Below are 16758 nucleotides of genomic sequence, written 5' to 3' on the forward strand. Positions count from 1 at the left end.
GTAAAACGGAAATGAACATGTTTGGGAAAGACGGCAACAGCCCTTTCCCAGTGCGCATTCTCTTGTGAATTTCTTTCCGTAGCCTTCACTGTTCAAGTCACTGAATGGGAAATATCAGAGGGATGGTGTCCGAGGTTGTACAGTTTGAGGGGATACCCACGTGTTTTGTGACCTGATTGTGTTTTATTCCTCAAACCACAATATGCATTTCTCCGTTTTGTTTCTTTCTTAAAAACAGAGCTAAATCACATTTTGGCCTTGCTCTTTACAAAGGGTCATTTAGGCTTGGCTGACTTACCTGTGTTATAATCAACTGATAAAAGGTTTGCTTTTAGTGGGCCCTCATTTGGGGGGCACATCATAACAAAATGACCACGTAGTGGACACTAGAAGGTGCCAGACACTTGTTTATATCAACGAATCCAGGTGAGCAGGCTTGCCTCAAATTTCCTGGCTAGTAGGGCACAGAGCCAGAATCCAAACCCAAGATTTAAAACCTCTGCTGAGGTTGCTTGACATTGTTGCCTCCCCTTGAAATGTCCGCATTTGAGCTGTTTTCTCTTCTCTCTATCCCCACCCTTCCCCAAAGATTATGAATAGGCCCTGAGTACGAGTCCTGAAATATCCTTCAAGGCTGCATTTTACTGTATCAAAGCCAGTCATGTAATCCCTGAAAACTGGAAATATGATGCTTTGGTGATTTATGTAGATGGGCCAAAGTAAGGAAAAGTATATGTAGTTATCTCTCCCGGATTTATTCATGTAATTGAAGGAGGAACAAGGGTGTTTTGTTCTTTTTTGTGTGTGTGGCAGGAGCTGGTAGCCGGCAACCACACTTAGCTAAACTTTAAGAAATGGAAGAGAGCTGTGAATGCTTCATTCAGTCCCAAGTAAATATAGGAAAATGTGTAGTGGTGTATAGCATACCAATTTAAAAAGACATTCTAAAAGTAATGGGAAGAGAGAAGGTATGATGTATTAGTCAGGCGATGGATGTACGGTAAGCTGAAATGAAATACAGTTATCATGGATGGGTGATCTGGATATGGAGACGAAAGTAATAGAAAAACGTCAGGGGCAGTTAGAGCAAATGAGAAGCGAGGCGGTTTATTTATTAAAGCAATGTCTAGGATCTCTCTTTGACAAAGTTGAAGGATACTTGTTGGCGTCCTTTCTGAATGTTCCCCATTGGACAGGAGAAGAAATCCTGATTTTCAGTTATTGATTATATAACAAGGTCATTTTATCATAACAGTCATGCAACTGACTTGTAGGTACACAAAAGAAACAAATTCTGGTTACCAAATATGTTCATATGGCTTTTACCTTTTTTTTAATATCTTTTATTGATTTTTTTACAGAGAGGAAGAGAGAGGGATAGAGAGTTAGAAACATCGATGAGAGAGAATCATAGATCAGCTGCCTCTTGCACACCCCCTACTGGGAAGTGCCCGCAATCAAGGTGCATGCCCTTGACCGGAATCGAACCTGAGACCTTTCAGTCTCCAGGCTAATGCTCTATCCACTGAGCCAAACCGGTTCTGGCAGGCTTTTACCTTTTAAAAAAGGTATTTGTTTAGATTTCAGAAAGGAAGGGAGAGGGAGAGAGATAGAAACATCAGTGATGAAAGAGAATCATGGATGGACTGCCTCCTGCACGGCCCCTCCTGGGGACCAAGCCCACAATCCAAGCATGTGCCCTGAGTGGGAATCGAACCGTGACCTCTTGGTTCACAGGTTGAAACTCAACCGTTGACCCATGCTGGCCAGGCTGCTTTTACCTTTGAAAGCAAGGGTAGGAGCTTTTCCGCTTGGAAGATGAACATTCTCCAAACGATGAAAGTCCTTTGAAGTACAGATTCTTAATGATTCAAAAGCAAACCAGGCCTTCCCCCCTTCCTTTCCTCTACTACCCATCATAAATCCTAAAGTCTTTCTTTGCATTTCGTTTTAGCCACGAGACCCAAACAACATGCTGGGACCATCCCAAAATGACAGAGCTCTACCAGTCATTAGGTAAGGACATGGCCGTGTTTCTTACAGTGGATTGTATGTGCAAGTCATTTGTTGTCTTGAACATTTCACTAGATTGTTTAAAGGGTCAAAATGACATCTTCCTACCCCACCTTTCCTTTTTTCAGATGTTTCTTAAAAATAAGTTTTAGAATTGCACTGATTCCTAGAGATTTAATATCCCCGAATGGGCCGAAAGGTCTCCTGGTTTTCTTTGAGCCTAAAAAGATAGCAAAAATACCTGCAATTTATGGCAATTTTTTTCCCTCCACCAAGGAAGAAAGCTGTTTGGAGTTGCTCTTATTGATTCCTTCCTTGCAAAACCAAGACATCGTTTTGCCAAGCCACAAATGTTGTGCAAAGGGATTTTCTGCAGTCTTTCCAGGGCTTATAACTTCTAAGCCTGTCAGGTCATCAGTGTGAACATTTAAATGACTTCCCTCCTATGGCTTGTTCTGTGTTTGTGTGAGAGCCTGACAGTTCTTTTACTCCTCATAATTTGGAATTTATTTGAACAGATACACAGTCTCCAAATAAGGGGAAAACACCAGTCCTTTTCATGATGGATGAAGGTCCACTCTATACTATTGAAGTTCCATCTGCAATCATCTAAAATGAATTCCATTACATTGTCACTAATTGCTGCTCTTGTTTTCAAAATATATTTGTATCGATTTCAGAGAGGAAGGAAGAGGGGGAGAGAGATAGAAACATCAGTGATGAGAGAGAATCACATGGCTGCCTCCTGCATGCCCCACACTGAGGATGGAGCCTGCAACCTGGGCATGTGCCCTGATGGTGAATCGAACCGTGACCTCCTGGTTCATAGGTTGACCTTTAACCACTGAGCTACACCAGCTGGGCTAATTGTTGTTTTTAATAAAAAATAGTATGGGGGGGGGCAATGTTAAAATATGTACACAGATAATAATTTAATAAAAAAAAAATAGTCATGTCTTTACTACTAAAAAATTTTTCCTGCTTTTCTGTGAATGGATGTATTTACAGGTAAAAATGCATGAGGTGAACTTATGTGACAAAGCCCATGGGAATCAGGATGCTTAAACAAATTGTGTAGACATAAATCTATGTTGGGTATATGTGTGTATCTGTCTGCTTGTAGCAATTACTACGTTTCTCTCATAGGTTTCTATTGATTAGTGAATTATAGCTCTAGAGACTTAAGGAACGGGGTATTAGCCCCCAAAAATCGTTTTCCTAAACTTTTTCTACTTATAAATTACGTAAGTTTATTCTAGAAAATCTAAAAAATACAAATAAAAAGCATGAAAAGAAATCACATAAATCTAGCCAGACATATCTATTACATTTCAGTGAAATATTTTGTTTTTACTTTCAGTGTAGCAGTGTGTGTGTGTGCGTGCACATACATATATACATACATACACACACACACCTTTTAAAATTGTAATAAAATTTAGATCAGATAACTTTTAAGTGCTGCGTTTTCAGCCCCTACAGAATGTTTCTGGCTTATAGTGCTGCACTGGTTAGACCACAGGTAGTAAATTTGAATGCTTAGATTTTGACAAATGAGAAAATGAAGAGTTTATCTGATGTGGGCAGAGTCTGTGTTGGGCAAACTGATAGTCCCAGCACAGAGTTCTCAGGACTTCAGATTTTTCAAGAGAAACTAAAAATCTGTCAATAAAGAGCTAATTTAATTTTGTCCATGGGCCTCCTGATTATAACCTTTGGTTCACACAGACTCAACCCACTCATCATTTTCACTCTAATTACAGTGATCTCTAGTGATAATCTTTTAATTTACTTTCATTTTTAAATTATTATTATTATTGTGGAGTTAATACTGTTTCATAGTTTTTAGTTTAAAAATATACACAGGCTGCTGAAACCGGTTTGGCTCAGTGGAAGAGCGTCGGTCTGCAGACTGAAAGGTCTCAGGTTCCATTCCAGTCAAGGGCATGTACCTTGGTTGCGGGCACATCCCCAGTGGGGGGTGTGCAGGAGGCAGCTGATCAATGTTTCTCTCTCATCGATGTTTCTAGCTCTCTATCCCTCTCCCTTCCTCTCTGTGAAAAAGCAATAAAATATATATTTTTAAAAATATTTAAAAAAATACACAGGCTAACAAATGAAAAAGAAAAGAGAAATCATCTAGCCCCCTTTAGAATTAACTAAAGTTTAATAATCTAGTAGGTATCTTCAAAATTTTCTTTCCCTACATACCTTTTTACAAAAGTTTGATCATTATGTTTTATAGTTAGCTTTTTAAAAAATATTTTATTGATTTTTTTTTTTTTTACAGAGAGGAAGGTAGAGGGACAGAGAGCTAGAAACATCGACCAGCTGCCTCTTGCACACCCCCCACTGGGAATGTGCCCGCAACCAACGTACATGCCCTTGACCGGAATCGAACCTGGGACCTTTCAGTCCGCAGGCCAATGCTCTATCCACTGAGCTAAACCGGTTTCGGCATATAGTTAGCTTTTTTTTAAAGGTATATTACCTAAAAGTAATGTACCATGGTCATATTTCCATTCTATTGTATTGGGTTACCTACCATCTAGCTTTTAATTACTGTGTAATATGAAGTCACAAATACGGTTGATAAAAAAGCTAATTGTGAACTGTCAATGAGCTGGTGTCTGTACCTTCAAAAGGAATTAAATACAATTTTATCATATCGATATTTCTAAAGCTTTCTCAGGAAGCTGGATATGATGGTAAACTCAAAGCTCACTGGTGTCCAGCATCATTTGTAACCTTGGGCAAATCACCTGCCTTTGGAACATAATGGAATTTTACAGTTGCAGGAAAATTTAGAGCTTGTTTATTACCAACTTTTTTTTTTTTTTGCATGAAATCAACTATATTGAGGTCATTTACACAAAATAAAATGTAGCCATCATAAATACATTATTTCCAACCCCCTTTGAAATACTGTTTTTTGATACCCTAATAACAAACATTTTGGAAATGAACTAGGTGTCAAATTTGTTTTTTAGCTTTCAGAACCAATATTCCAGTATTTTTGTTATAATCAAACGTTACTTTTCTCCAATGGTGACTTAACCATATAACATGTCCATTTTTTATTTTATTTAAAAAATTTTAAAATATTTTTATTGATTTCAGAGAGGAAGGGAGAAGAGATAGAAACATCAATGATGAGAGAGAATCATTGATGGGCTGCCTTCTGCACACCCCACACGGGATCGAGCCTGCAACCCAGGCATGTGCCCTGACTAGGAATCGAACTGTGACCTCCTGGTTCATTGGTCAATGTTCAACCACTGGGCCACACCGGCTGGGCACATGTCCATTTATTGAGAGTCTACTGTGTGTGTTGCATGTGTAACATGTCAGCAGCCATCATGCATGGTGGATGATATCCACTGACATATTGTACAGGGCAGTGAAGTCAGGTACAGAGAAAGCATTTATTAGGACTACAAAGCTGTAAGGGGCTCCACTGGTGTTTGTCCTGGGGCTTCTGTTATTTTCACTTATCTCATTGAGTTTATTAACTTAGTAAAGTATGTCCATGTAGGTTGCTGTGTGTGCACCTGCTTTATCTATAGATAGACAGTTACTCAAATGGTATTTCTGGAACAAACCATTGCTCTTCTAGCAATAGTATGGTGGGTTCCTAGACAATAGGCACTCCTTCTTTCGCTGTTGCCAGTTGCACATGGAATGATTGATTTAGTTTGTCATGTGTCTACATCCCTAAGTTAACCTACAAGATTGAGTACCATCACCACTCTTATCAGCCCTAAATTATGGTGTTTCAAAGTTAAAATATAAGCAGAACATCCCAAAAAGTAAACTTGTATTTCTATTTTATTTTATTTTTTGTTAATACTCACCTGAGGATATTTTCCATTGATTTTTAGGGAGAGTGGAAGAGAGAGGGAAAGACAGGAACATCAATGTGAGAGAACACATTAATTGGTTGCCTCCTGCACAAGCCCAGACCAGGGCCTGGACCCAGGCCTGGGCCTGGAAGGAACCTGCAACCAAGATATGTGCCCTTGACCGCAATTGTACAGATGACCCTTTGGCCTGCAGGCTGATGCCCTATCCACTGAGCCAAACCAGCTAGGGCTTCTTTTTTATTTTATTTTATATATTGGCTTACGTTTTTCCTCAAGAGGTATCTCTTTAGATCTAAATTGCTATTCCGAACTGGATGAAATGATTGGAAGCCTTCAATTGCACTCAATTCATAGAAGGGTATCATGGCGTCAAAACTGGTGTTGTGTGGTGTGTTAAATGTTTCAGCCATACTTTAGCAGGCCCCTCTCCTGATAAAACCCCAGCCTGTCTGCAGAAACATGTTGAAAATATCAGGACGTGGCCTTTCCCCATCATAACCCCCCCCACCCACTTTAGACATACCTTTACTGTGGACGCTGCAATAGCTCACAAAATGCATGAAATGTTACACATTCCTAAATATGCCCACTTCTGAGGAGGTTTTCATAGTTTAATTCGGCAAAATTTCCAACCAGCCTTTTCAACACACTTTGTTACCTGCCTTGCTTCCAAAAGCATTCAAGTGTTGCCCCCTACCCGGGGTCTGAACAGCACAGTGGTGTCAGGCAAGAACATTTTGTAAGGGCCGAAAAAGTAGCACTTGAGCATTAACTTGGAAGGCTGCACTGTTTCTTGAAATGTTAATATTGGAGAGCTCTAGCGAATAGCATTCCAGCTGGTTTTCCTTTTCATTCTTCTTTCCCCAATTTTCTACAGTGGATTTATATTATCTACAATTACATATTTAGCAAAAAGGTTTCATCATCAGAACTCCCTACCCCATTTCTCAATGTCCCTATGGTTGTAATTAATTAACCAATGAGCACCTATGGCAGCAAAGCTACCATAGCCACACTCACACACACACTCACACACATGCACTTCCACACATATATGCATATACAGAATTTATGTCTAAATACCCTGATTCCCGTAGACTTTCTCGGGTAAATTTAAACACAAAGAGATCTTCTCACGGGTTGTTACTCTCTAAATATGTTCATTCACAAAAAGGCAGGCTTAAAAATGTTTCGTGTTAGAGAAGACATGGCTAACTTTTTTTAAATTAATTTTAAAAAATGTATGTTCTTGCCTCCTTTGTGAAATATTAATTGAGCATAGTGGTTTGGAGGGGCAGTGGGGGGATAAGGACACACATGTAACATCTTAATCAATAAAAATGTAAAACAATTCATTTCAGATTGTTCTCAAGGGATCTAAAAAGGTGCTATTTCAGTGAGATTTTATCATATGTTAAAAAATATTTGTTTTTCCCTTCCTTTTCGGCAGTGTCCCCATTCAAACAATTCCAGGTTCTGAGGTGGAATAATTTACCAGGTTCCCACAAATACAACAAAGCATAGTAAAGAAATAATTTCAATATTTCCAATAATGACCTGACAGTCATTAGGAGTTTGAACATTGGAAGGTCTCCAGAAGATTTTTTACGCAACATTAACAGTTTGGCAGAAGAATTGTCTTGTTTTCCTAAGAAAGAAATCAATAAGAATAACTGGAAAAGTTTTCTCTCAACATTTTTCTCTGACTACTCCTATTGCAGTTGGGGTGAATGATATATAATAAACAAAGCTTCCCGTATCGATTTTTATGTGGGCCTTAGTATCCTTATCTTTAAAAGAGGGTATTAGACAAAAGTGTCTTAAGGATTTTGTTTGTTTTTCCTTACTTTGGGGTGAGGTGGGGCAGGTTGCTTCCAAAACTTGCTGCGATCATAATTTTTCAAGAAGTACCTTTGGCTGACTCTGCAGACAAATGGGTTTCTAAAAGTTTAATCATTCCTATTTTTAAAAAATACGCATTCCGGGAAAACAACAGAGAGAAGGAAGGTTCTGCCACCACTTCCTGTCTTATAGGCAGAGTTAGACAAGCTGTTATTGGGTAGGGAGACTCTGGAGCTGTTTCCCACAAGCCCACTGGGCCATGAATATGTGGTTGAGAAGGCACGTTTTTCATCATTTTTCTGAAGTAATAATGGGCTCAGTTCATAGGTGAATTTCAGGTTTCTTTTAGCATCTTTGCAATTGAAAAGGAAATATCATCGTTTCAATAAGTTATCTAGGTGATTTAAAATGTAAAGCTCTTGCCCTAGCTGGTTTGGCTCAATGGATAGAGTGTCAGTCTGTGGACTGAAGGGTCCCGGTTCGATTCCAGTCAAGGGCACATGCCTGGGTTGCAAGCTCGAACTCCAGTAGGGAGTTTGCAGGAGGCAGCCGATCAATGATTCTCTCTCATCATCGATGTTTCTATCTCTCTATTCCTCTCCCTTCCTCTCTGAAATTAGTAAAAATATTTTTAAAAAATAATAATAAAAATTAAAGCTACTTAAGGCTCCAAAAGGCATTTACAATTCAGTAAAGGTTAGTAACGTACTCTGGAATTTATTTTGAAATACTTACATAGTATTGATTTATGTGAAGTGCCATTATATGATTAAAAAAGCCTGTCATTTTTCTCACAATTTATGTTTAGGTTCTTAAGTGCATCACTGAAATTTTAAGTCAACATTTTTTTTCCCCAATAACATTTATCCCCCCTATACCCTTTTCTACCAAGTCGACATTTTTTAAAAAGTCTCCTCCCCACACACATAAAATATGCATGTGCTGCTTAAAAAATACTTAAAGGATTTCTTTGTCTGTCTTATTGAGGGTATATTAATTATAAATACTATAAAAGCTTCATGTAGTGCCCTCCATGACTCCTTTCTGAACTACAATATGAGGTGTTGACATTAGTGATACCAGCAATACAGCCCAGGAATAGCAGTTTGCAAAGGAGAAACATAGGTAAAAATAGGATAACATGAAGAGAGAATCATTAAGCTTCAGAAGGTTAACTGACTCTATTGTAAATCATTAACTAAAATCTAGATGTCCTTTATGAACTGACATTACTTAACTTAATTTCCATTTCCTTCCTCGAAAGCCCCTTTAACCCTCAGTTTTTTTTCTCTGGTAGGTTTGGTTTTCCTGTAGTTCTGGCATTCTTTAGAAGGATCTAGGCACACTTAACCGTTGTCCGAATTTTTTTTAAATATGTTTTTACTGATTTTCGAGAGGGCAGTGGAGAGAAACATCTGATGGACCGCCTCTTGCATGCCCCCTACAGGGGATCCAACCCGAAACTCAGTCATGTTCCCTGATTGGGAATCATTCCAATGACTTCTCAGTGTCCAGGACTATAATCAAGCAACTGAGCCACACTGGCCAGGGCTGCCCAAGTTTAGGAACTCACTATTCATGATGTTCACTTGAATGATGCAAAAGCTCTACATTTTCAGAAACGGGCTTATGAATGTTTTAGAAATTCTCAGGGAAAGTGGTCTTTAAAACCCCTGTGACTTAAATAAAGGCAGTCCATCATCATAAGGCCCTGAACCTCATGTCTGTCGCCCGAGAAGAGGTTCAGAATGTTCAAATGAGGGTTTAGTTTTTAGGGTCTGCTGAATTTGAAACTGTTTCTGCTGAATTTGAAACTGGTGTGATTCTTCAGCAGTCTTAGTTAAGAGGACTAGTTAAGTTCCAGTTAAAGTCAAGAAGCTAAGAGCTTCTTCAAGGTACATGAATATTATTAATAAACTAGAGGCCCGATGCATGAAATTCTGTGGAAGAGGCTTGGCCCTCGCAGCCACAGCTTCATCTGGAAGGTCTTCTGGAAGGTCGTTAGTCTGTCTGGTCTAATTAGTATATTATGCTTTTATTATAGATAACTGTAACTGTCAAGATTGAGTTAGAAACACCAGTGGAGAAATCCTGTGCCTCTGTCCTCAGTTTGCCAAGAGGAATGAGAATAAGAGAGCTTATTCTCTCTTTCTTTTGATAGCTTTCTACATTTCATTAAGTATTCCCTCCTGAGGATGCTGATGATTAGGAATTGCAGGATTCGGAATGATGATGAATTTCTTTTGCACCAGGAGCTGGTCCTATTGCTTTTTTCAGCATATTTTATAAACTAAACTGTTCTCAACTAAGCTACTCAACATTTAGCACATTCCTTGTCTCTTGTTCTACTTCCTTACATATTGCTAAGTATTAAAACCTTTGCCTTTCAATTATTCACTAGTGTAATGCCTTGAACTGGAAACAATATCTAAATTCAGATCCCATTTTGGGCATGACCTTGAGCTAGTCCTTTGCTTTTCCTTGGTCTTCAATCCCTTTAATTTAACTTATGACTAGATGAGGGTTTAGTTTTATGAATGCTATGCCCATCTCTCCAGTTTTTGTCTGTCACCATCATCCTGGAAGATACGAATACTAGGACTTTCACATTTATAATAATTGCACTTTTGTGTATCGGTTTACAGCGTACAAAGAGTTTGTAGGAATAGCCACATTTCTTTTTTATACAGCTGTAAAATTAGGTGTAGCCCTGACTGGTTTGGCTCGGTGGATAGAGCATCGGCTTGTAGGCTGAAAGGTCCCAGGTTCGATTCCAGTCAAGGGCATGTACTTGGTTGCGGGTACATCCCCAGTAGGGGGTGTGCAGGAGGCAGATGATCGATGTTTCTCTCTCATCGATGCTTCTAACTCTCTCTCCCTCTCCCTTCCTCTCTGTAAAATATCAGTAAAATATATTTTTTAAAAAAATAGGTATCCAGCTGGCATATAACCTACATTTTCTATCAATTTCAGTTTCGGATCTTCTGGCCTGCCACCCCTTTGAGTAGACTTCCTGTTTCTGATTTGGAAAACAATGCTTTCATATCAGTGGGTGGGGCAACTGTTTTTGTGTTTTTTTTTTTCCTTCTATTTGGACTTGAGCAGGCTGAAGCTGAAGAATTGCTTTGACCAATTCACACTGACATATGGGTGGAAGATAAGGCACCGAGTCCACAGCACACGTTTTATGGTTCACTATTCTCAAAGGAATATCCATTACTTGTAGCATGATTTATAAAACTGCTTTATCAGCGTAATTAAGCTATGGAATCTCAAATGACATTCTTTATTCCCTAGCTGACAGAGTTAGCAGAGGAGATTTACTCAGATTTGCAAAATAGAGGACACAAGACATTAAGGCTGTTATAAATGTTCTTCCTTTACTTCTAACCTGCTTATACAAGAAAAAAGAAAAATAATCTGTTCTTTTAACTTGAGTTAGGATCAATTGATTTTTCCAATTTGTAAAATAGAAATGTAATCTTCAAATGAAAATGTATGGCATTTCGCTGGACTATTTTTTTATAACATTTTTTATTGTTCAAATAACGAGATTGAAAGCTTCTAACTGAAGAGCATAAATAAATAGATATTTCTGAATTGCATCTCCCAAACTTGATTTCAGAAGGAAACTGAGAAGGATTCTCTCTCAGACTTGGATTGGTGTACAGTTTAAAAGAGCTGCCTAATTGTAGCTTACTTGCTCTAAATAAGAGAAGCAGTAAGGTCACATCTGCAGCTATGAAAAAATGTGCTCAATGGATAAAATTTTATGTTGGTGGGTTTGCAGAAGACAAATTTCGCACACAAAGTAAAGGCATCTAAAAATGAAGCTGCTCTTATTCGGACATTTCCAGTATTTCTTTTTTAAACACACAAGTCTGATTACCTTTGTATACCTCTTGGGAGCTGCAGTTTTGCTAAAAAGAGAGCCAGAACAGTCAGAACATTCACACAAAATAGATGGTGAGTTTTTTATTTTATTATTTTTTAAAAGTATTTTTATTGATTTCAGAGAGGAAGGGAGAGGGAGAGAGATAGAAACATCAATGATGAGAATCACTGATAGGTTGCCTCCTGCACGCCCCCCACTGGGGATCGAGCCTGCAACCTGGGCATGTGCCCTTGACCAGGATTGAAGCCAGGAAGGACCCTTAGTTCACAGGCCGATGCTTTCTCCACTGAGCCAAACTGGCTAGGGTGATAGTTTTTAAAGTTCGAATCCTGTACAGTAGTAATAAAATGACCTAAAAATAATCTGAAAGTCTTTCTTATGACATAGTGGATGAATCATTAGCCTGTTTCTGAATTGGTGATATTTAGTGGGAATGTTTCAGAATTTGCCATTTCACAAAGTCTCGATCCTTTTCATAACTCCAGGGAAGTCCTTGGGCCCTTCATAAATTGAAGGTTATGTAACTGGGGCATATGTTACTTGTGTGTGTGTGTGTGTGTGTGTGTGTGTGTGTGTGTGTATACACACATATTTACACATGTATTTTTAATGAAGCATTTATTTTGGTGGGAAAGTTTTTCATTTTATATTCTGCATTTTAGTTTATTTAAAGAGGCTATCAGCCTGGCCCACGTGGCTTTGTGTTTGAGTGTCAACTTATGAACCAGGATGTCACGGTTCGATTCCTGGTCAGGGCACATGCCCGGATTTTGGGCTTGATCCCCAGTGTGGGGCTTGCAGGAGGCAGCCAATCAATGATTCTCTTTCATAATTGATGTTTCTTTCAATTTTAGAGTGAGCTTCTTGGCAGGTCTTTTTTTGTTTTTAACATACAGTATGTTACAGACTCTTAGGTAGTCCTACTGAAATTGACTAGTATGTACTCACACCACATTGAACTCACTGCACAAATTCAGCAAGGCTCAATCTGGTCTGTACTTTGTTCTGTGAAATGAACCCAGTGATCATGCATTTGGATGTCATGGCAATGTCAAATTGCTACAGAAGTTGCTTAACACACACTCCGTTTCTGTCCTTGCGAAGGACCATGATTTGAATAGCACTGTTGGAGAGAACTTAATTTTTTAAAGTGTAAATGTCAACTCAAATCAAGTGACCTTGGTGGGGAGAGGATAATTAATTGACACCAAACAGGAACACCTAAAAATGTTATTTATGGAACTTTATATTTTGCCAAGGGAGGCAAGCCCAGGCAAAGGAGGGATCTATCTTCTTTCTTATTTCACAGCCATTCTTAGCCATTATTTTGGAGGTCAAGGTACTCAAATCTATCTCATTCCATTTTAGGAAAGGGCCTGGGATGAAGTGAATGCCTTTCCCAATTATAATATTATTTTCATATTATAATGAAATATAATGTATACCATATAATTAAATATAATGTATAGAATGTGATATTTTTCAAATACGTTTCTTTTTATCCAGAATATAAAATGTGGTATGTGTCCCCTTTACATTATGTATTGAATTCAATGGGAAACTGAATGATTTTACTGTGACTTTACTATTGTCACTGTATGAGTTTAGGTTGGGCGGTAATGTGATGTAACAGCAAAATAGTTTATTGACCTTGAGACTGGCAAGATGTGAACTTGAGTTCTGGCTCTGCTACCAGTTCTGTGTGGCCACAGACAAAGGCACTAACCATTTTGAACCCCAATTTACTGATTTGTTTCGTACTTATGATACTGCTTTCCTTGGGAAGCATTGTGGAGATTAGGGATAATGTATGTAAAATGACAAAATGTCTGACATAGTAACTGCTCAAGGAATCAGAATTGCTATTGATGATCACAGTGATGCACTATCTATTATTATTAGTGATATTATCATATCTCAAGTTCATCCTTATCCAAAACCTGTTAGGTTTCTAATTTCAGATACCAAGAATTAAGATAGTGAGGGAAACCCAATGTAGATCTTCAAGTCGGGCACTCAAGGGGCCACTTAATTTTTCTAAAGTAGTTTAACTCTTAACCAAAGTACCAAGGTTCACACCTAATTGGCATGTTTCAGTGTTTGAGTGTCAACCTATGAAACAGGAGATCATGGTTTGATTCTGAGTCAGGGCATGTGCCTAGGTTTTAGGCTCGATCCCCAGTGTGGGGCATGTAGGAGGCAGCTGATAAATGATTCTCATCATTGATGTTTCTATCTCTCTCCCCTTCTCCCTTCCCATAAGTCAATAATACACACACACACACACACACACACACACACACACCCTGTTTTACCGAAAATAAGACAGTGTCTTATATTAATTTTTTCTCCCAAAGTTGCGCTAGGTCTTATTTTCAGGGAATGTCTTATCTTTCCATGCGCTAGGTCTTATTTTCGGAGGATGTCTTATTTTCGGGGAAATACGGTATATATATATGAGGTCCTTTATGCCAGAAATTGATTACCCAATGATAATCAGTATTCTTGATGAATAAGAATAGATCGATCTAGAGACAAATGGTGGGGGGCGGGGGAGTGACCAAAGGACTTATATGCATGCATATTAGCATAACCAATGGACACAGACACTGTGACGATGGGGACTTGCCCAAGCTGGGAGGAGTTAAGGAGCCAAACAGAGAACAAGGAGCCTTCACTATACCCAAGATTAGAGGGATTGTGGCAAGAGGACTATCATCAGATCCCTAGAAGCCAGGACCATCAGGTGGAACTAGAACCAGGGGCCAGTTAGGAGCACTGGAGGAGGGGCTAATGGGAGAGAACTGGAACCAGGAAGGAGCCACAGCTACTGGCAGAGCTTTTTCTGAAGGCAGAGAGGGAAAGGGAGAAATAGCCTCACCTCTCTTTTCCTCCTGCCCTTTGATCTTCTGCCAGTGACTCCCATTGGCTAAACTTACCTGGAAGTCTGTTGGTAAGGGAGCAGAAGAATGCCATTCTCTGTAAGAAAGAACAGGGGAGGAGGAAAAGGTCAGAGAATGGATCTGAGAACCAGAAAGGAAATAGATGGAATACAGGAAACCTCATGGCAGGTGAGGCAGCCAAACATCTATGCCACTATGCAGGGATGAGAAACACAAAGCCTTAATAAAAGCTGTCCGAGGTAACTTAGATATGACACTAGAAGGGCACATTGGGTTGAAAGGAAACTAACCTAAAAATAAGGAAGAGCAGTTAACAATACTGAATGATAAGCTCCCATTCATTTGATTATAGTACTTGTATTATTTATAGTTGTTAATTCTCAAGTCTCTGAAGTTTTTGCATTAAGTTGTTGGAGTGTTGTCCTGTACACCAAAATGTTGCAGGTTCGATTTCTGGTCAGAGCACATACCTAGGTTTCAGGTTTGATCCTTGGCCAGGCCTTGTATGGGAGGCAACCGATTGATGTATCTCTCTGTCTCGCCTCTGTCTCCCTCCCTTCCTCTCTCTCCTTAAAATAAATAAGTATACCCTCAGGTGAGGATAAAAAAAAAAACTGTCTTCTTTATGTTTGTCAGCAGTGCCTAGCACATGATAGCCTCTGAATAAATAATTTTTTATTGAATGAAACACAGTAGAACAAGGGAGAGTGATTTTGCTGGGGAAGAAGACAAATACCACTTAAGAAGATGAAAGGTTAGCCGTAGCTAGTTTGGTTCAGTCTAGGACAGAAGGGTCCTGGGTTTGATTCTGGTCAAGATACATGATGTTTCTCTCTCTGTCTCTTCCCATCTTTTCCACTCTCTCTTAAAGTCAATGGAAAAAATTTCCTCAGATGAGGGTTAACAATAACAACAAAAAGATGGAAGGTCATAGATGATATTTTCCTAAGGCAGGTTATTAAACTGGCAAGATGGAACTCTCTGGAGAAATGGAATCCTTTCTAGAATATAGAAGATAAAGCCCCATAATAATAAAAATAGCCAATATCCATTAAGTTGTAGATTTTATTTGCAGCTTGGTATTTTAGCAAAACCATATGAGCTGCTGCTAGGGAATTAATTTTGTTCTTAAAGGGAATAATTAATTGATGATCAAGAAGATAAGACCCTTGAAAGAAAGAGTCAATATTGGATCTGGAATTTATATAACAAGGGAAGGAAACACTGAACACAATTTGATGTGCTGATAAGCCTCATTTATTTATTGGTTCAATGACTCAATAAACATTTAAGAGTGTGCCAAGCATTGTGAACCCTAAACTTTAGGACATGAGACTAAAAATATGAAAAATAAGATTTATTAAAGGTATACATTTTTTATAATCTTATTTTTCTCAAATATTAAAACACTTGTTCACTTCAGAAATTTTGAAAGAAAATAAGTGTAAAAAAAAGAAAAATCACCTCAAGTCTCAGTACTTAGAAATAACCACCATTTACATTTTAAAGGATTGCTTCCAATCGTATTTCTATGCATTTTATGTGGTTGTTTGAGATAATAAACTATATAATAAAGGCTAATATGTAAATTGTTCCCTTGGGAGTTTGACCAGGAGACCGGGAGTTTGATCACTTGCTATGACATGTGCTGACCACCAGGGGGTGGTGTGGAACATGGCTGGTGACCAGCTGCAGTGGGGCACTCAGGGAGTGAGGGAAGGAGGAGGCAGGGAGACAGAGAACCTGATTATCCCTGATCACTGGTCAGGCTTAGGGACCTACCTGTGCAAGAATTTTGTGCACTAGGCCTCTAGTTATATTTATAATGTTGTATGCTACTTTATTCCTTAAATATTACAAGTTTTCACTCATTCTTAACAATTCTTCAGGTTTGTTATATTTTCCAAGTTGCATTTTCTTAGAGCACCACTTTTTAAAACTAATTTTCCATTTTTCTTTCAAAATACATTTTTATTGGTAGAGAGAAAGAAGGAGGGAGAGAAACGTCTATGTGAGAGAGAAGCATTGATCAGCTACCTCCCACATGTACCTCAACCGAGAATTCAACCCACAACCTGGGCATGTGCCCTGACTGGGAATTGAACCAGCAACCTTTTGGTACACAGGACGATGCCCAAACAACTGAGCCACACTGGCAGGGCTGATTTCCCATTTTTCAAAAATTAGTTTATGGAAAAGGAGACTCAAAATTGTGTGAATTTATGGGAATAAATCTTTAAGA

The 16758-nt window shown here is 38.7% G+C and overlaps 1 protein-coding gene across 5 annotated transcripts in view; it reads left to right on the forward strand.

The window, feature by feature from the left end:
• DMD (dystrophin) overlaps nt 1-16758 on the forward strand; it is a 2141216-nt gene that overhangs the window by 1985867 nt on the left and 138591 nt on the right. For all 5 annotated transcript variants that reach the window (XM_084869361.1, XM_084869360.1, XM_084869362.1 and 2 more), the window contains one exon: nt 1955-2016. In XM_084869361.1, coding sequence (XP_084725487.1) covers nt 1955-2016 — 62 coding nt within the window. The remainder of the gene's footprint in view (nt 1-1954; nt 2017-16758) is intronic.

Source organism: Pipistrellus hanaki, assembly GCF_964339955.1.
Source record: "Pipistrellus hanaki genome assembly, chromosome: X".
Classification (NCBI taxonomy): domain Eukaryota; kingdom Metazoa; phylum Chordata; class Mammalia; order Chiroptera; family Vespertilionidae; genus Pipistrellus; species Pipistrellus hanaki.